Source organism: Myotis daubentonii, chromosome 2 (assembly GCF_963259705.1).
Source record: "Myotis daubentonii chromosome 2, mMyoDau2.1, whole genome shotgun sequence".
Taxonomy (NCBI): Eukaryota; Metazoa; Chordata; class Mammalia; order Chiroptera; family Vespertilionidae; genus Myotis; species Myotis daubentonii.
The window spans coordinates 25,069,324-25,094,619 of record NC_081841.1 but is presented as its reverse complement, the minus strand read 5'-3'; the positions used below and the strand labels follow the sequence as shown (position 1 = coordinate 25,094,619).

General features: G+C 45.5%; 1 protein-coding gene across 6 annotated transcripts in view; it reads right to left on the bottom strand.

Moving 5' to 3' along the window:
- ETV6 (ETS variant transcription factor 6) overlaps positions 1 to 25,296 on the bottom strand; it is a 224,339-nt gene that overhangs the window by 117,084 nt on the left and 81,959 nt on the right. For 5 of the 6 annotated variants that reach the window (XM_059682206.1, XM_059682209.1, XM_059682208.1 and 2 more), the window contains exon 2: positions 17,941 to 18,070. The exons of the other annotated variant lie outside the window; for it this stretch is intronic. In XM_059682206.1, the coding sequence (XP_059538189.1) occupies positions 17,941 to 18,070 (130 nt within the window). The remainder of the gene's footprint in view (positions 1 to 17,940; positions 18,071 to 25,296) is intronic. 6 annotated transcript variants of the gene reach the window in all.

Here is a 25,296-nt window from a genome sequence, read left to right as displayed (position 1 = left end):
GTTTTTCCAGTACCTCAGTTTTCTCAAATCAAAAATGGGTGCTGACAAGACTGTTTTGAGGCAAACTGAGTAACAGTCCTTTACTCACACCAACTGAATAATAGGGGAAGAACAATGTGGCGGTCCAAAAACTCCATATCAGCACATAAAAACTTTGGACTTAATGGGGCATACACGAAAAGCTTACTTTGCACAGAGAAAAGTTAATACAAGCAAACATAGAATTAGGAAAAAATGTACTTTCTATGGAGATATAAACCATGTCCTTGTAAGTTTTAGATATGTAGATGGTCAGTAAATAATGGTTTTGTGAACATGATATTAACTGAGTTTTTGCTTTCTTAGACTGAGTTTTTACCTGACTCATCTTTGTGTTCCTAGCTACACTGGCAGGACCGGTCAACACTGTGGCCTCTATCCTGGGCGACTACTTAAACAAGGACCTCCAAATGGGAATGCCTTACATGAACAGTCATTTGGAAACTGAGGGTCCCCTAGAGCAGCCAGAAGAAGGTAAACCAAAGCCCCAAGACAATCTGTCTTGAGGAAACTGTCATGTTCAACCCATGATCCTAGTTTTTATCAAGTCAGCATTCACTCAGAAATACCCCAAACCAAATTGCTATAGCTGACACAGCTGGCAAGCACCAATTTTCCCTGTTTACATCAGGAAATGTCTAGCTTTTTGACATAAGTTTCTTCATCAGACAGGCCACTATACAGTAAGTACTTCTTCCTATTCTTCAGAATAAATCCTATAAACAACTGTAAATGGCAGGGACCTCTTAATTGATTATATAATACCAGAGTTAGATAGACCTTATTAAAGTCATAGAGTTTGATGTCCCCAATTTTCCAGATGGGCAGATGAGACTCATAAAGGTTAAACAGTTCACCCCAAGCCACAGAGCTCCTGAGTGACAGCTGGGATTGAACCCTGGCCTCCTGACTCCAAGTCCAAGATTCTTTCTGCTCTACCATGTGGCCGCTCCAAACGTCACACTTTGTTCATTTCCCTCCCCAGAGCCCAAGTATATTGCACACGTAGAAAACCTCTAATAACTATGTGCTAAATTAATCTACAAATTCTACAATTCTGATGTTTCATCTAATTATTATTTCAATCCCCAAAGACACCAATATTGGCTAATGAGCAAGGGCTATTTGGCGAAGGTTTCAGGAGTTTACAAAGTGTTTTAGAAATCTTCTTAACAATGTGTAAAAGGTATTTCTATGCCCATTTTAGAGAGAAAAAGGCCGAGACACTGAAAGATGTGTCCAAGGTTACACAGCTAGCTGCATACTGCCAGTGCTGGCACATGAACTTAAACATCCCATTCTAAAACCTGTGTCTTTTCTACTTCACTAGCCTCGCCTAACTAACAACTGACCCCAAATGATACTGCCATCATTCCTTCTCCTAATCTACTCCATGAAAAAATGAATTTAGTTCACAAGGCATCTTCATGTCAATTTTTTCCCAAGGCAGGCTACTGAGCCTTCGCAAATATGTTCAGGTGTAAGTGCATCGGCCCAGCACAGACCCTTATTTCCTTCAATAACGCAGAGACTTCAGACTCAGCTCTCAGCACAGAATAGCACTTACATTTACTGCCTACAAGATTTTAAAGGCCAGCCTGAGGAAATGGCTGCATTTTTTTTTTACCCCACTGCTGAAGACATCTTCAATCATTGCTTTGTGTCGAAGGGGAAGGAAAGAGGTCATTTCTGAGTCTTGGCAGCATGGGGCTGTAACAAAACCTGTAAGGCCTCTGTGTAGGTCAGGGATGGGTGAAGCCACAAAGAAAGGCAGCAGGAGCAGTGCTCCGAGCCTCTTTGCTGGCTGCTCCGGGGGCTGTTAGAGAGAGACGGTGGCAGCTAATGGTGGGGGTGGGAGGAAGGTGCTGGGGGGGGGGGGGGAGGGGGGCGGATATAACCCAGCATACAGAAACCTGTCAGGATGGGATTTATTTTTATTCTGTGAGGGAGTATAATAGGGCTTTGCCTGCACTCTCAATAGCTGTTTTGAAGTGAACCCGGCTGGTATGTCTTTAATTTGTCATTTCATTATGAAACTGTTTCCCTTCCAAGAAGCCTTCAAGTCAGGAAGCTCTGTCTGCCCACACAGGAAATTCCTTTGCTTCAACTTCCCCAAAAAGGAAATTTCCCTCAGAAGTGAGCCCAGCATATGCCTTTGAGCAGAGCTGTTTCAAAAAACTTTGGCAGCTGAGTCCTGAAAACACCCCTGGTCTTCTGGGGCTGCTGGGATGTCGGGATAAACAGTTGGGCTCTCACCCAGCGGGTGGGGACCCACCGAGCCTGACCCTGACCCCCCTCTTCCTCCCTCTTCACTCTCCTGTGCCCTCACCCTCCTCACATCCTGTGTCACACCAAGAGCTTTAACTCTCCAAGAAGGAATTTGTACCTGCAATTTTCATCAAGAAAGAGGCATATCTGGGCCCTGGCCGGGTAGCTCAGTTGGTTAGAGCATCATCCTGATACAAGGCTGTGGATTAGATCTCTGGTCAGGGCGCATACAAGAGCAACCAGGGCTGGCATGGCTCAGTGGTTGAGCTTTGACCCATGAGTCAGGAGGTCACAGTTCAATTCCCAGTCAGAGTACATGTCTGGGTTGTGGCCCCAATGCCTGGTGGGGGGGGGGGGGGTGTGTAGGAGGCAGCCAATCAGTGGTTCTCTCTCATCATTGACGATCCTGTCTCTCTCTCCCTCTTCCTTCCTCTATGAAATCAATAAAAATATATATATACTTTTAAAATCATGGTCATCATTACTATTTAAAAAAAGAAGCAACCAATGAATGCATAAATAAGTGGAACAACAAATTGATGCTTCTCTCGCTCTAAAACCAATTTTTAAAAATAGGCATATCTGTAGACTTCCCTATATCACATGTGTGTGTGCACATACACACACACACACACACACACACACACACACACAGGTACCCCATAGCCATCACATGGCACTGCAGCACAAGGCACCAATTCTTGTTCTCCTTCAACCCCCTCCACACAATTGAGATTTCTGGTAGAAAGACTACCCTATCTCAAATGAAGAGGGTGCACAAAAATAAAATAGCCTATTATAAGTTCCTAAAGCACATATATTACCAAATTATCTTGCATCAAGAGTGGTAGATATTTTTTTTTCAAAACAAACTTCCCCAGTGAGGATTTTAAGTAAAATATGGAAGGGGAAGAAAATATCTCCAACCACAGCCTTATAAAAATTAATCTCTCAGACATATTGTGAATGATTAAGTGGTGAGAGCCCCAAGCAGCTGTGCTGAAATGAATAATAATATGTAGTATTTTATGAAGCTTCTTAGCAGACAGGCATTAGCAGGAAACTGCTAGACTCAGTTGAGTCTTTAATTTTCCATTTCAAATCACTTCATTTAAAAAAAGAGCTGTGAGAAAGAAACAACATAGAGACCTAATGCACAAAAGAGGCAGTGGCACTGAACTTCAAACCATCGCGCAAGAGAGGGAGAAAGAGAGACACAGGCAGATGAGGAACTAAGATGGCCCTGGATTTCCCCCTGCAATTAGACTGCACTAGAAGGGCAGAGCGATAGAATCTGATCTTATTACACTATTCATGCGCCTGAACTCTGTAAGGGATATTACTGACCAGGAAACACAGCGACAGTTAAGGGACTAGCGAGAATCATATAGCTCACTGAAATCTGAATACATTAACTCTGAGGTATGGGGTTTGGTAGATCTTTTCTGTGCAGTGGATTTATAATTTTATTTTAATGAGTTATTCTATTTTTCTAAAATTTATGAGGCTCCAACCATAACTGGGTCTCGGAGGGGGGCCCAACATTGTTTTTCATGCTCTCAAAGAGAATGGTCTAGGGAGCAGTTGGGCTTCTTTTGGGAGGAAGGGTGGAGAGTCTGATGGACCTGGTCCACCACCTACCAGCTCTGTGGCTTTGGCCCAGCTCCTTATCCTCTTTCAACCTGACTTTTCATCAGTAAAGTGAGGATAATAAAATGTGGTTCACAGGAGTGTCGTGAGGATTAAATGACATAATACATGTGAAAAGTGCCTACTATAAGCACTCAATTAAGGAAGTTATTACTCCAGATGGAGAGCCACGAGAGATCTTTCTCCCCAATTCCACACACCCACTCCTCATCTAAACCACTCACCTCTGGCTAGCTCCTCTAAGTTCCACACAAGTCAAGATTCTCCTGCCCACTTCAACCTGAGGCTTGGGTTAAAGGGACCCTGATACACCTGCATAGTCTTGGCATTGCGATCACACATTTAGTCACCCCAGACGATGGTTAAAATGCTTAATTTAAGAATTCAGATTTATACCCGCCCTCCCCCCGCCGCCCCAATTCACTATTCCTCTCAAGGAAATACAGGAGGTTTGCACATTCTCAAGTTGGCAGTGTGCTCGAAGGAGGTCCAACTTTATCAGGCCGATACGAATGCTAGCGACGTCCTGAGGCCAAGGGCCAGGCATGATAAGTGTGAGATTACTCATCCTGGACTCAGAGGTCCCAGTTCACAATGTTTTGTCTAAATCCAGGGGCCTGGAATTTCCATCTAATCTTATGTCTGTCTCCTTCGTGGAGAAGGCCAGCCGCAAGCAAAATTATAAAGCTTATTTCCAACTCTCCCCTCTCCCCTTGACCTTCTCTGCTGGCCATGGTTCTTCCATTTCAAGAGATTTGCTAAAATAATTTTCATTAAGATATCAGGAACATAAGGTATTGATAATCTTTATCTAAGGCATGAGATGCTATCATAATGCTTTACTCTTAAAAGTAGACCTAGGTAGAACTAATGCCTGGTCCAAAAGGAATGTATCTTTTTTTTTTCCTTAATCCTCACCCAAGGATATTTTTCCCATTGATTTTTAGAGAGTGGAAGAGAGAGGGAAAGACAGAGAGAAACATCAATGTGAAAGAAACGTATCAATTGGTTGCCTCCTACATGAGCCCTGACCAGGACCCAGGCCAGGGAGGAGCCTGCAACCAAGGTACGTGCCCTTGACCAGAATCGAACCCAGAATCCTACAGTCCACAGGCCAACACTGTCTACTGAGCCAAATTGGCTAGGGCAGGAATGTATCTTAACACATTAAGCGCCCTGTCAGTCACCAGTGACTTGACACTATACTTTCCGTCTGGAAGACAAAACAGGCTGGGTGCTTAACATGTGAATAGTGAAATACCAGGCACCACAGCAGTTCATGTAGGAGATACTGAAGTTCAGGGCAGTCTTAAATCACTGCAACGAAGTGACCACACACCCTGCCGAAGCATAACATTGGCCCTGCTCACAGAAAACCCCAGCCCTCTGTCCTGGGCCCAGGGTAGTGCCTTCAGGACAATAGAAGTTTAGAAGCCAAACACTTTCTGAATCTCAATGCTCCTTCAGCAAACAAATAAGTACCAGCCATGAGGTTGCTACACAGCTGGATGTGCAAGGCCCAGGCTACAATACTCAGTTGTATTTCTTCACGCTCTTTCCCTGGATCACTCTGGGTGGCAGGAATCATCACAGAAGCTCCGTGAAGCAGATTCTGGCATAACAGCTCTGAGACAATCCAAAACTCACTCCTCTCTTTCTCTCTCTCATTTGGATTCATCTGAAGCAACGTTTTTCTTTGCCGAAGAATCAAAAGGAAAACAATTTCCTTTGGCAAGGGCCAAACAAATATTACATCTGTTTAGATGTTTGTAGGTCTCTGAAGTTCCTCTCCAAATGATCAGAGAATGAAAGTTTCTAACCCCTGACTCTCAAGTGAGAAATAGCTCTCTTAGGGAATTTCTACGTTTGTGTTCCTAAAAGACCTTTAAGTAAACCCAACATATCTGTGTAAATAACTGAAACGTGGTCAAATGTTAAGGTCAGCCCCGCACAGAATGCTTGACGGAGTTGCCGATAAGGGAAGAAGAACTGTGTGCAGGGCGGGGGTTTTGTGAGGTGGCTTTAGCACTACTTCACATGAGAAGTGAAAAGAGTAAGTGTGGGAGGGAGTTCAGTTCTGTGAGAACAACTGTGTGGAAGGAATCAGAATGGAAAGGAAAGGAGAGAGTTCGCTCCCCTACTTTATTCACATCTAGTAGGAAAACAGGCCCAAGACCGTCGAACCTTCCAACCCATCAGAATAACAGGTTTGTGAACTTGCAGTTCTTAGGGCTACTTCCTGAAGTAAGGCATCTGAGGAGGAAGGAGAAGGTAAACCAAGCTCATCTTTGTTTCTCTACAAAGAGTTCCTGACGTGGGTGACCCAAGAGCTACTTTAGGAGGCAAAATAAAAGCCCTCCTCAGCTCTGTTCACGAATCGCTGCTGCTTCGGACAATTCCTTTCTCCCTCACCCCACACCCCCATTTCACAGCCTGTGGCCATGAGTAGGTGACTCGAGTAACTAGTTCGGGGCCTCTGTTTAGAAATAGTTTCTTGGGTGTGAGTTTCCAGGCCCAGGGGATGGCATGAGAGTCACAGATTCTCTGTTGGCTGGGCGGGTGGAAACGTACTTGAAAGCTCAGCATCAAAGCCTTCACTTTAGAAGCTGAAAGCCTTCAATCCTTGCCAACTGGGTGCTTTGCCCCCCCCCCCCATAATTAGTGAATGCAGTATTAATTGTGCATGTGCCATGGTGCCAGCTGAAGGAGGATGGCGTGGCCTCTCCGTGCAGATCAGCTGGCTCGGTAAAGCCTGAAATCCCGTGGAAACCGTCTAGAGAGGGAGCAAAATGCAGACTGTCATTTTTACAGGTTACAGGAAAGGCCAATGTGCCTCAAGTTGCAGCGGGGATTCCCACAAATCCTAGAGTGGGGGTCAAGAAGGTAGTTGCCAGAAGCCACACCTGTGCATAATGCACTGGGCAAAGGGCCAACGCGCAGACGAGTCTCAGGCTGGAAGGGGGACTATGAGAACAGGGGAGCAGGCCTAGGGTTTGGCCGTGAGGTCCTGGGAACCAGTGAGAGAGATGATTGGCCAGGACTGCCTTCAGAAGACAGGCAAGGCCCAGGAGCTGGCTCTGTACCTGATCCCAATCATGGGCTGCATAGGGAAGTGTCCAACAGCAGTAGGCACTGAATTTCCTTGTAGGGAGGCATTGTCACAGATGACAATTTCCTGTGTCACCGAAATACCACCATCTGCACTAAAAGCTGATGTTGAGCGCTTGAAATCAAGTGAATGATCATGATTCTTAGTATTTAGAGATAATGCTTCCCTGCTAATCTCCCTTGGATTTCTCTTCTGGAATTAGAGAACAATAAAATGGTTGAGCTTTGAAGAACCTGGAGAATCATGTGCTTGGGCTGCTTGGCTTTACAAACATGAGCATACTACAGCCCGGGGAGAAAGAATAAACCATTCGGGGTGGCCCCATTATTTGGGGTACCCATGCTGGGCCAACACTCAGAGGGTGGACCCCCAGACAAGTGCACTCCCTGCTCTGCTCTCCTGGAGCAGACTTTCCCAGCCTATACATCAGGTGGGTAAACAAAGGCACAAGAATATCAGACAATCTTTCAAAGCAGGTCAGATTAACAAATCGTATTAGAAAGTGAAATGCTTTCATTTGTGAACCAAGTAATATAATCTCTATTCGAGCACGTCACCTTTCAGTATTACTGTATAATAATGATCTGGGAGGTAGATCATCTCTTATAAAAAGATGGGAAATCGTGGACCTCGGGGGCCTCTTTTTACTTCATTTAATCTTCTTTTCTAACACTTTAGAATGTATACAAATACCTGAAAATATGTTGCAGATAACAGTCTGCATAGAGGACTGAATTTTAAAATTTATCTCCAAGTTCAAAATATAACTTAATTTATGTCTCTGATTTTATCCCTTTGGTCTTTCAGTCAGCATGTGTCCTTAGTTTACATAAATTCTGCTTAAATTAAAAAAGAAAATCCAATAAATAAGTGGGGGGAAAAGAAATGAAGAAAAAAAAATCCACCTGTTGGCTTGGCTTTTATCCTACTAACCAACAGCTGGAAAGAACTAATTTCCTTTGGTTTCTAAGACTTTCAAGAAGCAACAAGGTGAAGTGCAAACAGCGCTGGGTTCTGCATAGAGATCTGGATTCCAATTGTGGCTCCTCCACTTTCCCTCTGTGTGTCTCTGGCAAGGGATTTGCCATTGACCCTCGGATATAAAACAGATCTAATACCCACTTTGCAGTGTTAGTGGCTCTTCGCAATAATATGTATAAAGTTCCTGGCACTGCAAAGCACGCAATGAATAGTAATGACAATGCTCACTTATTCCACACATTACTGTACCAGAGATTCTCTAGAATCTAGAGTGGTGTCTGACACACAATTGGCCTGGGAATGGCTCCTCAGGAAGAGCACAGCTCCTGTGAACTGGCAGGTGGGCTATGATGACAAAAAAAGAAACTCATTTGCAAAGATAAGCCACTCCTGGAAAACAAATGGGTAATTAATTCCTGGCACTGATACCTCTAAAGTAGAGCTACATACACTGACTGATACCCCTTAAGATGCTGTCATTCCACACCCTTCAACACTCATCTAGATACTTTTTTTTAAATGGTTGTGACATCTCTCCTCACAAACCTTTACCCTCCTCAGGGAACCGTTTTCGTTACTGCCCCATCCCCAGAGCAGAGAACTTGGCCCCAGCTGGATGGGAGAACTAACGTGTTCCCTGCACAGCCCTCACGGTTAGACTCTCCCTTCCAGACGTCCAATCTGTTCCCAGCACGCATCCACAGCTCTTTATCCAGTATCCATATCTGCAATCTGCATTTCTATTACTGAAGTCTTAGAGCCCCATTTGAGGCTATTTCTAGCCATGATCTAGAGGAAACAGAAATAAAGTCTAATTTCAAAAGAATGGGGTTTAATCCACCTACTCACGATGGAAGCTGTAAGTATCAGGGGAGGGTGACTAATTATTTTGGGGAATGTACAGTCAGCATGTGGCCAGGGACGGTTTAAATCCCTCAAATCCTGCTCTATCTTGCTTCAGAAGAGACCAGAGAAAAGAACCCCTAAAACACAGACACAATGTCCAGGCAACAGTGAAATCAGTAACATTGGTAACAACCACCTCCGGAAAAGCATAAGGACAAAAGGGTCAAAGTCATTCCTGTTAGAAACTCCAAGAGTCTGAGCTACTGATGAGGTTTAACTCGGGCATGAAGCAAAATGGGAGACAATATCTATTATTTGAGGATGGAAACTTTACCATATTTGTATAGACTCAGCCCCATCAATGCTCTGAGACAATAAAGAGGAGGCGGGGAGTAACTTCGGAAAGCAGAGTTCAAGCCAACATCGCACTGAATCTTCATGATGCTTGCCAGTAGGATTTTGCAGATACAGATAAGGCCGACCACGGAGCTTATGGGCAGGCACCTCTCATTCTGCAGAACCCTGACATGCCGAGAGAAAGACCACACAGGTACTGATGGTTGGGGAAATCCAACGGGAGAGGGTTGAGAGGAGACAGGAGAAATGAAAATGTCCTTTCTTATTTTCCTGTTGTTCAAGTCTCTACTCATAGGATGAGCGGGTTCTCACAGGCTTTTATTTTTAAATGGCTCTCTTGCTGGGTCTGTCATAAACTTTCAATATTGGATCCAGAATAGAGCTGGGCATCCCTGGGCTCACATCAATAACTCACTGCACCCGACTGGAACAATCAATTGCCAACAGCTTCCAAACATCCACTTCAGCATCGTAAGGACACTGACAGCCCTCCTCCCACGGCTCCCCACCCCAGTCAAAGCCCTTTGTCAGAGCTTCTGCAGGAAGAGCTGCCTTAAATGTGCACAGAACACAGTATGAAACGTGAAGTGAAAGAAAAGGTCAATAGACCTCTGGTTATATATTTCTTTAAAAAAAAAAAAGACATCTAAAAATAGCTGCATTTATTGAAGCTGCTTCCTTATCAGGAAGCACGGAGCTAGGAATTAACGTCGGCCTGCATCGGAAATTCTTTCAGACAGCAAACCCAAAAAGGAAATTTCCCTTCCAAAGCATCCTGGCTGGTCTGCTGTGGGCTGTTTTTTCTCTCCACGCTGTTGGAAGCAGCTGACCGGGGCCCTGGTGCAGCCACGTGGGCTTTCGGAGGACTAGACAGCCTTTGAGGATTTGAGTGTAAAAAAGTGAAGGCCCCCAAAGGAAGGCTTGAGGGGAACAAAATACAAAATGCTGATGGCTGGCCATTTCTGTGAGAAGTCATTACTGCTTCGTCGAGATCCTGAGAATGAAATATTCTTCCCCATGTCCTTGCCTCAACTCTGCTGGTGATGTCACTGCACGTCACAGGCAGCTGTGTGAGGCGAGGCTGTTTTTGGAACACTGATAATGACAAAGGACAGGCAGGGGGAGGGGCTCAGAAGAGAGTGGGAGAGGCTGAGGAAGGAGACTTACAGATCAGGCAAGGCCATGGGGAAAACAGTTCCAGAGAAGGGTACCGACATGGGGTGGGTAGAAAAGGCCCTGGGATGGAGGGCCCCAGAGCAGAACTGGGCTCTTAGAAACCATATGGAGTGGTTACAAAATGAAGCCGATTTTCACGGTGAATTAGGGAAATCAGTCTCAATGCTGTGTACACAGAACCCTAGGCCCTTTAATGAAACAAACAAGGACATACATGCTTCTCTTGGCCCTTGAAAATGGTAGAAGCCACCCCCTAAAGAGGCTATTTACCAGCTTGGGAAACAAATTGAGCTCTAGTGAGTTACTGGCCACTGTCTGCCAGGCACTGTGCTAGGTGTTATAGCTCTGACACTTGCAAGAAACCAGAGTCTTAGCGAGGCTCAATAATCTCTAATACAGAGAGGTGGCCCTGGAATCAAGCCCCCCCAGGTCTGTCCGAACCTAAGTCCTTCCTATCACCAAGCATTTTTTATTTTATTTTATTTTTTTACTAGGGGCCCGGTGCACGAAATTCGTGCACTGGGTGTGTGTGGGGAGGGGAGTGTCCCTCAGCCCAGCCTGCCCCCTCTCACATACTGGGAGCCCTCAGGCGTAGACCCCCATCACCCTCTGATCGCCTGATCGGCCCCTTGCCCAGGCCTGACGCCTCCGCCAGAGGTGTCAGGCTTGGACAGGGGACCCCCATCTCCCCCTGATCACTGGCTCTGGCCCCCGCCCAGGCCTGAGGCCTCTGGCCCAGGAATCATGCCTGGGCAGGGGACCCCCATCTCCCTCTGATCGCTTGCTCCACCCCCCGCCCAAGCCTGACACCTCTGACCCAGGCTTCAGGCCTGGGCAAGGGGACCGTCATATCCCCCCAATCCCCGGCTCTACCCCCCGCCCAGGCCTGATGCCTCGGCCAGAGGAGTTGACCCTCATCACCCTCCGATCAGCAATCGCAGGATTGGCCCCTTGCCCAGGCCTGACGCCTCTGGCCTAGGTGTCCGGCCCGGGCAGCGGGGACCCGCAGCTGCAGCGGCCCCACGATCATGGGCTTCGCTTTAGGCCCAGGCAAGGGGCCCCTAGCTCCCGGGACTGCCAGCTTCGACCGTGCCCAGCTCCCATCGCTGGCTCCACCCCTACTTCCTGCTATCACTGGCCAGGGCGGCAAAGGCACCTGATTCTCTGATCATGGCTGGGGGGCAGGGCAAAGGCGGCCCCAGGGCCGCCTTTGCCCTGCCCCCCAGCTCTTAGCTCCCCCCTGGGTTTCCGATCACTGTCAGTGGCAGGGGGCTTCTTCCTGCTTTCCCTTTCGCCTCCCTGCATTGTGCCTACATATGCAAATTAACCGCCATCTTGTTGGCAGTTAACTGCCAATCTTAGTTGGCAGTTAACTGCCAATCATAGTTGGCAGTTAACTGCCAATCATAGTTGGCAGTGAATTTGCATATAGCCCTGATTAGCCAATGAAAAGGGTATCGTCGTACGCCAATTACCATTTTTCTCTTTTATTAGATAGGATTTGTTTTCTATTGATTAAGTTATTACATATGTGTCCTTATCCCCACGTTACCCCCTACCCCCCCCCCCCCACTCATGCCCTCACCCCCCTGTTGTCTGTGTCCACTGGTTAGGCCTATATGGTTGTATATAAGTCCTTTGGCTGCTCTCTCTCCCTTACCCCCACCCTCCCCTACCTTCCCTCTGAGGTTTGACAGTCTGATTGATGCTTCTCTGTTTCTGGATCTGTTTTTGTTCATCAGTTTATGTTGTTTATTATATTATCACCAAGCATTTTCACTTGGCAAGAAGGAAAGAAAAATGGGTCCTGCTCCCAGGATGCCATCCCTGGTGAAATGGCAGAGAAATGGGGCTACCTGGTTGAGCCTCATTCCCAGCGCTGGCCCTCTGGGGCCTTCACGACCAGCTCTGTCCCTTTGGTTGCAGAGATCAATTGAACTTCAGCCTGAGCTCACAAGAGAGTAAAGAGGGAGGAGCAGTAGAAGTGGGTAAGCAAAGTTAGAATGAATTATCCATAGTACCAGGCTCGTGTTCCTAATGAAAGGCAGCCTGTTGGAAGGTCAGCACCAATCACTGGTCAAGTGCATTGCTAGAGCCCTAGCTACTGCCATCCCTGCACCCAGGGCTGCCCAGACTCCCATAGTCAGAAGTACTTTCAGGCCCATGAGACTCTGCCACTGTGTTTTCTCCTAAGAAAGCCAAATGGTGACTTTGGAAATCGCATTAGATTCCTCACGTGCTGTGTGAATTAGGACCTATCTGAGCCACAGTCAGCTCATCAATAAAACAGAGTTAATAACATCTACTTCAGGGAATGTTGCTTGATTAAATGAGATAGTATATGTGAATGAATTCTGTTACTTACAACAATATAAAATATTCACTATGATTATACTGGATTTCCATTTTGGCCTCTTCATTGGGAACAAAAATAACGTGAAAGCATATAAAAGTGTTGGTTGCTGTAGCTGATTAGAAATGAGAGACGTTGCATCTCTTTATACCACCCTGGTTCTAATATAGCTTCGTCTGTCACGTGACTGTCTTCAACTCGGGTAGTCTGCTGAGAATGCAAAATCGCCAAGTGGGTGAGCAGCAGAGAGGTACTGTTTCCAGAGGAAGGCATTAAATTAAATTATTAAACACACACAAGTAGGAGTAGCAATGTAAGAATTTTAAAAGATTCACAAGGAAAGGCAGTAGAGCCAAGGGACTATTTCTGGTGTTCTGACTAGAAAACTCCCAATGGCTATTACGGCTATTTATTAACCCGCAACATCATAAACCGTACCCCTATTAAATATGATGAATGACTCCTAGGTTACGATTTTTAAATACCAATTCACAGGGATTTTAGAAGGCCAAATTGGCATCACAGGATGCAAAGTCTTTGGGCAAATGGCGATTATGTGATTAGATGCAATTATAGCAACTGAATGCGAAATGATGATGGACAAGGAATTTAGAATAAAGAAAACGCATTTATTTATTTAGATTCTGCCCCATCGAGCTGAACTACACTAATTGTGATCAGAGGGGCAGCCCTGAACCACTGTTTGAGGCCAAGTGTGTCACAGGGCTGGCACCACCTCATGAGGCACCTTGTGCTGTGCCCTGAGTGCTCATTGCTCCACGAATTTAGAAAAAAGTGCTCTCTGGGCAGACAAATGAGAAAAAGTCTCTCCCTCACATCATGAGGGCCCTTGTAAGAATTAGAAAAAGGCACCTCTTGCTCCAAGCCACAGCCCTTCACTGCCTAGGAAATCGAGAGTGATCTTGTCAAGGAACTCGGAGGGTCTTTGGTCCTTTTAAGTGTTTTCAAGGTGTGACAGAGGGCTTATGTCCCCTTTAAAGAATGGGAATTTTTGTTTTACTCTACTTAACTGTTCTACCTCAAGTCATCTATCCTCAAGTTTAAAAAAAAAAAAAATTCAGCACCCTTTATGGAAGAAAAAGGAAACAAAGAAGCTCTTCCTATCTTCTCAGTAACATGTGTGTGTTTGCTCTCCTGATGGAACAGGGAAGGTCCAGGTGCCTGCCGGGGGACTGTTGAAGGGCACCCACCTGCACGTTTGGGGCGTGAGGAAGCCAGCCCAGGACGGCACGGGGCTGGCCCTTCTCCCCTTGGCTCTCCAGCCCTTTCCTAGGCCCAGATGCCCCTGGCTGCCCCTTTCAAGGCCTCTACAGTCACCACTTAACACTGGGCTCCATTTGTCACAGGCAAATAAAAAGGAAAGGCATTGCTTTCTACTTCTCAATAGCTTGCTAATCTGTCACGCTGTGTCTTCAGTTTGAGCACAGCCCTGTGTTTGCAGAACAAAACGGGGAGAAACCCTCAGTAAGAGAATCTTAAATACTATGATCCCTGCCCTCCTTCCAACCAGGAAAGGATATATATTGATTTAAGAATGAAAGGAGAAAAAGAAAAAGTTAAGAAAGAGAGCTTATCTATAGATCAATGGGGATAAATGATGAAAAGAAGCCACTTTGAGGCACACCAGCCTGGTGAGTATCTCTTTAAAACAAGCAGCTAAAAATGCTTTCAACCTCGTAATACCATAAATGTCCTGCTGCTGTCTTGGCTTCCAGATTCTTCCCCGTACTTTCCATGAGCATTCCACTGGGAATTGTCTGGAATCCCAGATTAAAACAGCAATAACCCAACTCCCTTGTTAGAATATTTATTTTCTTTTAGGTTTGGAAACTCAGCTGGGATGCATCTCTCAGTATACAGCATGGCCTCAACCCTCCTAGGGGCTACAGGAGATGTTTCTCAAACAGCATGATGGGCAGCGGAGTCCTGGAACGGGAGAGGGAGGAGGGCACTGCAGCCTCGTGTGGAAAGCCCCAGCTGCAGACAAACAACAAAAGCCTGGGAACCTCCACTTTCAGAGGATTCACTCCAGATGTCAGAACTAATGGTGTCACAATGTGGCTCACGCAGACGGACAAGGCGGCCCCTGAAGTCGGGCTGCCTGAGAGTAGGCATGGAGGCAAAACCATCACCTGACCAAATCCATACTCGAACAAGTAAATCTATTCTAAGGTTGGCAGCAATGTGATACAGTCCAATATCTCATAATTATCTATGTGGGGGACCCATCCACCCACCCGCCACCTACCCACCCACCTAATGGAGCAAACCATTCAATAACTGATTGACCACAGTCCTCAGTTAGAATACTGAATCACTCCGAACAGACTGCTAGATGGTCTAACTGATTACTAGACTACAGAATCTAACCATCTGATCCTAAGAACAGATTCTAGCCATAAACCAACGCTATGGCTACATTAGTAAATAATGATTAAGTGCCAACCCTGAATTAATTCATCCATCCATCCATCCAAAGAATATTTATTAAACATACATGGTAACATAACAGATAAGAATGTAAGCTTTGGAGTCAGACAGAATTGAGTTTGAATCCTGACTTTATCTCTTACGAACTGTGTGACCTTGTCAAGTTGCTTCAATTCTCTAAGCCCTAAATTCCTCATGTGTGACACGGATATAAAAAGAATATTGACCTTACAAGGATTACTGTGAGAATTAAACAAGATAATTTACATAAAGGACTTCACACAGTGACGGGTACTGTGAGTTATTGTGATCCTGTGATTGTGTGATTACCACAGTAGAGCCTGGACAAACAGTGGTAAGCTGTGGCTCACTAAGAAAATTGTCTACTCCCGAAAAAAGTTAAGTGTTGGTGGAAAAAACAGTTCACAGAGGGAGAATGATTCCTTAGGTGAGAATCATAATATCTGGAAGAGGGCTGGCTGACATTATCTTGTCTGGTCACAATGGGTATGATAGGAAAACTGGATGTTACAATCACTGACTCACAGTCAAACAGCTGGTGTAACAGCAGAACTAGTTAGGAATTAAGGTCTCCTGACTGCCAGTTTGGTGTATGCTTGTTTTGTTTTACCGTAACTTCCTATGGAGAGGCAGTTCTATGGTCAAAGAACTGACATATGCAAGGGCATCCAGAAACCAACCAGGAATTAGGGCCTCCTTGGAGAAATGTGTCAAAGTACAGGAATAAAAAGCTACAAAAGAAACAGCAGCCCATTTGGGACAAATGTTCGTAATTCTTTTCTCCCTGCACCTGGCAAAGAGCGTGGTCTGCTTTGTTCGTTTCTGTATCCCCAGCACCCAGAAAGTCCTTGGTACAGTGCCGGTAATCAATAACTATTAGTGGAATGAAGAAGGGAATGAGATTTGGTAGAAGGAGTGTTTGGCCTGCATGGCATGAGTATGTTCCATCCTGAAGTGAGTATTCACAGGGCAGCTTGTGGAGGAAAAGATGCTATTACCTGGCTGTGGTTTCTTTTGCAACCCTGTCTGCTGCCATGGTGCCAAAGCACTCGGTTTACCAAGAACAACAGTGCCTGCAGCCATGACTTTGGCGCCTGTACAGTCCCAATCTGGTCTGTGAAGGTGCATTGTGGAGAGGATGGTAGAGTGGAGCTAGACCAGGGGTGGGCAAACTTTTTGACTCAAGGGCCACAATGGGTTCTTAAACCGGACCGGAGGGCCAGAACAAAAGCATGGATGGAGTGTTTGTGTGAACTAATATAAATTCAAAGTAAACATCATTACATAAAAGGGTACGGTCTTTTTTTTTTTAACGGGCCGGATCCGGCCCGGGGGGGGGGGGGGGGGGGGGGCCGTAGTTTGCCCACGGCTGAGATAGGCCTTTCCCTCCTTGCCTAAGTGAAGGTGGAATGTGCTGACCTTAACATGTAGCAACTCTGTAAACAGTGATGGACACAGCAAGCTGGAGGAGGGGGAGAATCCTTGTGGTCCCCAATCCTCACGGTCCACAAGCCCGGCACCCATCCTTACTGTGGGGGAGAAGGGGTTGCCAGCAACGTTCCCCAGCACCTCCCAGCACCACAGTCACCTGATTCCCTGAATTATCTCAGGAAGAGAAAAGAGAAGCCCGTGTCCTCCGTCCCCTATTGTTCTCCACCTTCAGCAGGCAACCTTCGGGCTCCTCAGGACGGATGGAACAAGAGGAGAATAACCTGGGAGCAGCACCATGCCAGAAAGCGATGGTGGGCACAATCGAGCCACCATGTAAGTTATTAGGAACTGACTCGGACCGGGCCAAGGTGACCTCCGTGTCCTCCATAACCTGGACTTGTGCCCTCAGGATAACGTTCAAGCCAGAGAACCTGGCATTTTCTTGGGCACCGTGACCAGGGTGGGAATCAGGTGATTCATTCTCCCCAGCTGCCCCCATCACGTTGTATCTGGGCTGGGCGGCCGCACAGGAAAGACAAAAAAGGAAATGACAGGTGTCGGCTGCTTGGAGCCGGGCCCAGCAGCACAAGTGTGTTGGCCCCGATGCCCTGCCAAGTTGCAGCTGAAGATTCAGGCAGGGGAGGTGGCAGAGGCCGGGGGAGAGACGATTTGGGAGATGACTGGGGGAAATGCCGCGAACTGGCTGAAGCTACGGAGGTAATGCAGGCACTAGAGAGGGAAGAGAGGGGAGGAGAAGAATGGAGGGGAGAGAAGCCATGTCCAGGCACATAAGATCCAGGAAAGAAGAGCAACCAGCATGGGAAAGGCAGGAGCGGGGGGCTGTGAAGCCAGGAAGAGCAGCACACAGCTTCAAAAGCAAAGCAGGGAGAGAATCTGACTCAGAAGTTGAGCAAAACTTAAAGCCGAACAAAATATTAAAGGGGAGTTAGTGTGAATTCAGAAATTCACAAAATTCATCTCGCCTCTTAGGAGAGTGAGTGGACTCTGCCATATCTAGTGCCCGTTCCCAGATGTTTGGGTAACACATCATAGAGCCGAACAGAGAAGCATGGGACAGGAGTCTTGAGGTTTTGAAAGCCATTCTGGGGAAGGGGTGAAGTCGTGTGAAATCACGCTCAGCTTGCCCCTCTCCAGCTCGAAGCCCTGCCCCTCAGCTCCACGCGGTCCATCATTCTGACCCCGCGTCCCTCTGGACGGCTGTCCCTCTGTCTGTCCCCGCCCCGGGCGCAACACTCACGCAGGTGCGCAGGCAGGCGGATCGAGTCTTCCTCCATCCTGAGCGCTCTGGGCACTGGAACATGAAGTGGAGTCGAGGAAGCGTAACTGGGCACCGGGCTCTCGGGTGGTGTGTATGAAATTCGCTCTTGCTGTGAAAAACAAAGGCAGGAAGAGGGGAGGGGGAAAGACAGTGAACGCTTGGAATGAGGTGTGAACTCAGGGAGAGGAGCAAAAGGGACTGGGGGCATCGGAGCACATGCCAAGCAATCCCGCCCGCCCCCTCGAGAGGCACTATTCTGTGGCATTAGAGCTCCCGTTTTTGGGATTTATAACAAACTCTGGAAGGTTTAAAATCGGGCTTTTCCTTTGGACTTGGGTCAATGGGTGCCCATTTTTTCCTCTCTGTACTAGTGGTTTTGTTCAAGTGAAGAGGGGAGACAAGGCGGAGAAAATGAAAAAGTATGTCCTAGAGCAGGGGTGGGGAACCTTTTATCTGCCAGGGCCATTGGGATATTTATAACATCATTCTCGGGCCATACAAAATTATCAACTTAAAAATGAGCCTGCTATATTTGGTCAAACAGTTAATTAACTCACCCCTGATGCCTTAGAAGAGCTAGACGAAATGATTTCAAAGGCCTTACATGGCCCATGGGCTGAACACTTCCCACCCCTGACCTAGAGAATGGCTTTACAGACTACTCTCAAAAATGACTTTCCAAGTCACATAATAATGCCACCATACATTAAAACCACATTTCCTCTTTTCTGGCAATAGTCTAATCCAAGTATGATCCTGTACTCAGATCCAATGAGAGGTGAGCACAAAGTGATGGACTATAAATTCCAGATTTAGTTCGATCAATCTATGAGCAAGACTTTGCTATTATCTACCAATCTCATTATACAACAACCAGTCAGAATAGATATCCAATGTTTAATTTTTTTTCTTCATAGCAAGGAATTATCTGTAAAGCTAACAGCCTCCTTGTCCCTTCATTTTCTATCTAGAAGCAATGTTTCCTTTTCTTCTGAACTGTTTCAGAGATTCAAAGAATCATCTGCGTTTAAGAAAATGACTATCTAACTGAAAACACTTACGCAAAAGACAAGGAAAGGGGAGGGGGCTTCGGCAGATCCGCCGTTTAAATTCAAACAGGCAGTGTTTGTTAGATCAATTAAAACAACTGGATGGGATGGAAAAGATTATCATTCGTTTGAAGTTAAAACATGGCCAACAATGGCAAGAAACCACCCCTCGCATAGGCCAGAAGAGCAGTACAATTTGCATCTTAGATCTGCATATCCACTGGTTTGACTTGCAGGCCATACACACTGAACATAACTTCCGTTAGTGTCTGTGGTTTAACTGGGCAAAGCAAAGTGGGACACACCGGGTCTAAAAATAGGTAGGGGGGTGGAGGGTGGGGAGGAAGATCAGTCAAATGCCATTGTGAAAACAGAAATCGGGAGTGAAAGAAAAATCACAGATTAAAATAAAGCACAGGGGTTTATGTTTTGGAAAGACAGTTCTCTAACATTTTCTATTTCATCAAATATGCAAAGGGAAGCAGGGGAGTCCCCCGGACCTATAACCAAAGTCAAGTTTTTCTTCTGTTCATACCCTGGAAAGTTTGGTGGTTGTGGTAGGAAGTTTCAATTTTAAATGATTATATACATATTTTTGTAATTTCCGAAGGGAATCGCTACACCTTCCCTGAGATATCCTCTACCAGCAAATATGGCATTTGGAATATTTCTGTTTAAGCATACATCCTAAAGTTTCCTGGTGAATTTGCTAAGGGCAGGCACAGACATGCCAAATTTCATTTCTGTATCAATCAAGATGTTCTCTGAAAGGTCACCCAGAGGCGAAACCTTCAACTTCACTTTTCTTGAACTTGATCAAACATCACACATAATTTGAGCAACTCTAAGGATGAGTTATATTTTTCGTGTTTGGGGTTTTTGGGGTGAGGTGAAAGAGGAAAGACATGAACTCACATGGGAAACATACAAAATCTGTTCAGGGGGTTTTCAAGGTAAAACAGGCTTTTAAAGCATTGTAAACAGTCTGTAACAAATGCTCCATACACTTCAACCCTCAAGTAACCCCTCCCCTCCCCAGTCCCAGTATATATCTGGAGATCTTATCTACCGTTAACTTCATTCCCAGAAATAGCTTTCTGTTTTTTTAGTGTTTTTTTGCAGAAGTGAAACCGTTGATGAAGAAAACTTGGTGCAGCCAAAGAATTTTAAAATGGGTTGGCGTGAGTGGGAGAAAAAAGAAGACGGCATTTCAGAATACGATGACTTTCCTTCAGAGCATGAGAAACTTCCGAGATCCAGTAACTTAGTCCCTACGAGTGTCAGGCCATCTCATCCCAGCTTCCTTATCCCTCACCACCTCTACCAAGGACAAGCTGGGCGAAGCCCAGTCCTCCACAAGGATTTTACTTTATTTTGTGGACAGTCTAGCTCTGGCTACTTACAAAAGAGTTGAGCTGGGTGCCACCTTTAAAAGGTGTACGCTCTGACTTGCTGAATGGTCAGTGTGCTGTGCCTTCATCGCACTGCGCTTTCTCTGTAACAGCCCTGAGTCTGGACTTCTGCGTGGCCCCGTCTCTACTGCTACACCGAATGCCACACTTCGGTGCTTGCCCTGGCCTTTACACCACCTTCTCCGACATGTCCACACAATGAAAAACAACTGTGCTATTTTATTTTATTTTTTAGTATGTTTTTTATTGACCTCAGGAAGAGGAAGGGAGAGGGAGAGAGAGATAGAAGCATCAATGATGAGAGAGAATCATCGATCGGCTGCCTCCTACACGCCCCTTCCTGAGGATCGAGCTCGCAACCCAGGCATGTGCCCTGACTGGGAATCAAACCCAGGCCTCCTGGTTCATGGGTCGACACTCAACCACTGAGCCACACTGGGTGGGCATCTGTGCTATTTTATGATAAGACCTATGAAAAGAAGGCCAGAGACTGAGTGATGGTGGACCCTGAATTCCTCTTGTTCCTGATGAAGGCTTCCACTCAGCAGTGTTTTGGTGCCATAAACTTGGGGCTCAGGAAGCTCTTTTTTAAAGATTCGATGAAGAGACCAGTCAGGAGAAAGCAAAGGCACCTCTAGAGCCTCCAGTGATTTGCGAACAGTCACCACACACGGCTGTGGCCCGGCTCGGCGGCCGGCAGAAGCCAGGGGACTCCAGAAAGCACGCAGCCCAGCGCCCGGCTCCTTTCCGAAAAGAACAACACACACAGCCGGAATCCTCTGACTTTATTTTTGTTACTCTCTGGGGTGACCCACGTGGTCCTGATTTTTCAGTCTGTTACTGCAGCCCATGCACTTAGCATTCAGCATACTGTCATCAATTAGAAAAACATCTACAAAGAGAAGCTTAAGGAGACTAACATCCCATTTCCCAAACAAAGGAAACCTCCTTATTCTCACAATGGCTTCTCTGGTCGGACCCCAACCAATCGAAGTACCGGCTTACAGCTCATTCACCTCTAGAACAAACTGCCAGCCCAATGAAAACCAAAGGTGTTTCACTTTATGATTACAGAGGGGATAACAATGTTCCCAAGAGGATTATCACCACTGGTCTAATTAAATTAAAGCGCTGCAGACGGTAGGGGTGCATTCAAGTGTTGTAGGGGGATAAACTGCCAGAGGAGGTCAATGATGTGACTACCAGGGCTGTGATGTGGCTGCATTATTGTTCAGGTGCTGAAAAAAACAACAGGCTGCTCTCAAATTTGCAGACACAACCTATCAAACCAACCTGCAGATCAAAAGGGAAGCCCTGCCATTTCCAAGGCCAACTGTAATATCCGTGAGAAGAGTGGGTGGGGGGAGGAAGAGCTGCACCGAGCTCTGAAAAGAAAAAATGAGGCTAAAGATAGTTTTAGGCCAGGGATGAGCAAACTTTTTTACTTGAGGGCCACAATGGGTTCTTAAACTGGACTGGAGGGCCGGAACAAAAGCATGGGTGGAGTGTTTGAGTGAACTAATATAAATTCAAAGTAAACATCATTACATAAAAGGGTACGGTCTTTTTTTTTTTTTTTTTTTTAGTTTTATTCATTTCAAACGGGCCGGATCCAGCCCGAGGGCCGTAGTTTGCCCACGGCTGTTTTAGGCAAAAGATGGAATGTAAATTTTACTATTATAGAAAGCTTTTCCCCTAAAAAAATGTAATGGAATATGGAGTAGGGTCACTATAAGCACAACTACTAAAACCAGAATGAGTTCTAGTCCCCTTCTTCATTCCTTCCCCAACCACAGAGGGCCAGTGACAGGTACCCATCTAATGCTGTTCATGTTTATTTATTTATTTGTTTGTTTGTTTTTTTTGTTTTAAAACATATTTTTATTGATTTCAGAGAGGAAGGGAGAGGTAGAGAAAGACAGATACACCAATGATGAAAGAGAATCATTGATCGGCTGCCTACTGGGGATTAAGCTCACAGCCCGGGCATGTGCCCTGACCAGGATCGAACTGCTGACATTCAAACACTGAGCCATGTCAGCAGGGCATTGCTGCTCATTTTTAAATTGAGTGCTTAGAAACCTTTGACTATCATGTAAAACAAGCTTATGCATTATGTGCCAAGTAGAAACATTGCATTTCTCCCCATCTCCTAACCCATGGCTGCATAGTATGGAAGAGTGGAAAAATATTCTCATTACCAAAAAGTCTTTCCTATTCAAAATTAATCAAATCCTGGTGATCCCCCTAGTGCACTTATGTATTTGCTTTTACACCATTTACTCTTTGATGAGGCTGAAAGGTTAAGAAATATAGAGCTTATTACTAGTAAAATGTTAACTTCCTGGGAATAAAAAAGATCAAGCATTTCTGAAATTGAGAAAAACCAAAAGAAAGTTTGGTTGTGCTTGCTAAAAGATGGTTTGCAGGTCATTTCAAAGACTCCTCTACTGCAAAGCTGAGATTGTCCTTGGTTTAGGACCCATTTAGAAAACTAGTCCCATCTCCATTATAAATGCCAGGGTTACCCAGGGATGGTCTCTGAAGCCTGTGTAGAGCACTGAAGAGGAAGTGTCTTGGAAACAGCGGTGACCATGACCATGACCATTTCCTGGGGAATGCTAGCAAAATTGCCACAGGTACCCTTCGTATCCTGCAGCTCTGTGGTGTCTCATGCATGCACTGAAATTCATCAACCCAGACAAGATGGGAAACAGCAGGCACCAGAGATACAACAGTCACGTGGATGACATTCAATACTTGGAGGAAAGGACTCTTTTCCACCCTGAAGGTTTTTAGGAAAGCTGATGCTTGTATTGTAGTTGTTTCCTGTACATTGAACAGGAGAAATCTCTTCTCTGGGAAGCTATTTATTGAGATTTGCTAAACTGAAGTCTGAATACACTTTTACTTAAGTACCTTCTTCTGGCTCCAAAATGATTTAAGGTGGTGGCTTTGGCTTTCTTTAAATAAGCTTTCATTAACACATCACCAAAAAATGTGCAAGACTGAAATTTGAGTGGCACTGTTTTCTAGGTTTTTGGCATCATGGATACAAACAGACATATATAGGAACTTAAACTCGTGAATGTCGATTTTATTCATATGAATAACTACGTTCAATATTTTGTTTTATCCCAAAATTTAGCAAGATCAACTTAACTCGATAAAAAATGCAATTGTGGGTCTTCTTTAGATAATATACTAGTACACTGTATACACAGACCATGGCTTGTTGGGTATCTCCCAAGAAAAGTATACCTGAAGATCTGGGATACACTTTAGGAACTGAGGTGTTCAATGGAATTTTGAAGTAGAAAACCAGGGCCATTAAATCACAGCAGTGCAGTTGCAATGCTATCTTTCCATCCCATGCAGCCTCCAGAAGACACCTAACCCAGCATCCCCAGTCAGCTCTTCTAGTGGCCAGCTCCTCCCCGGAGAGCAACATCCCTCTGGGCCCTTTTTTTCTGCCAAGGGCCATTTGGATATTTATAACATCATTCGTGGGCCATACAACATTATCAACTTAAAAATTAGCCTGCTTGCTATATTTTTGGTCAAACATTTAATTAACTCACCCCTAATGCCTTGGCAGGGCCAGACCAAATTATTTCCAGGGCCTTATACGGCCTGAGGGCCGGACATTCCCCACCCCTGCTCTGGCTGCTCAAGGCATTAGGTTTTTAAAACCCAATTCATCTTTGGCTTTTAACATGACTGAAATGACTGGGGGAATGGCAGTACCCTGTAAAAATCAGATGGATGGGAAATATATTCCTGGTCTCTAGAGCTTCCTCTCTTGGTTGCCCAGACACCCACTCAGCCCTGCAGTGGGGGTAGTGCCCAACAAACCACATTCACACTGTTGTGGGCATCTTCCTAGGAGCACAGCTTCCCCAGTTTAAGGAATGTTCTTGCTTTGGACATAGAAGAAGATGGGTTCAGGACCTGAAATATGCAGATTCCTGAAGATTTATAACTGAAAGCGTCCTTTTCCTCACCTCCCTCGCCTATTATATCCTAAAATCAGAAGACAGGGTATTGTGTTTGTGAAATAGATACAAGTAAGTCAAAGCATCTTAAGTCTTCCTTTTACATGGAACAATATCTATGCACAGCGACATGAGCAAAATGAATAAAAAGATAGACCCAGCAATCAGGCATTGCTATAAAAGACCATTAAGGTTTTCTATGATCATTATGAAATATTTCAGCACTCATCAGACCACTAGGAGACCAGGTCTATACTAACTGTTATGAATTCTGCCACCATAACTCCTAGAATTTCCCAGATGGCCCAAATATTTAAAATGCTAGGTCATTTTACCCATAAATACGTATCAGTGCTCATGCACAATACCATGTGTCCCAGTCTTAGTTGGACAATACCATCACTGCAGGAAGAGGAGCTGGCATTAAGAGAACCCTTGGCATGTATTTCCCATGAAGCCTTTGTTTCAGACTCACAATGACCCTGTAGGAAAGGCTTCATTATCTCCACTCCACATGAGGAACCTGGTCTGAAGCTCACAGGGGTTGAGCAACTTGTGCAAGCCACCAGCCTGGCAAATAGGATACTTGTTACAAAGAGGAACCCTGAGAAATGACATTTAAGAAGTGCCAGCCAATCCACAATGGCTGAAAGAAGGGGACCAAATGCTATGTCCCGGAGAAGTTCTCCCAGCATGAGCTCTGAGCAGGTGCAGCCGTTAGAATCCATCCAGGGATGTGTTGCCTGTGGGCATGAGCAGCAGGGCCAACGGGCATTTACAGACTTCTTGCGCATAGGATGACTTCACCTTGCATAGATATCTCATCTTGGGGAATTTTTCAGTAAAAATATGTTACTTTTACCTATAAAATTTTCCTTA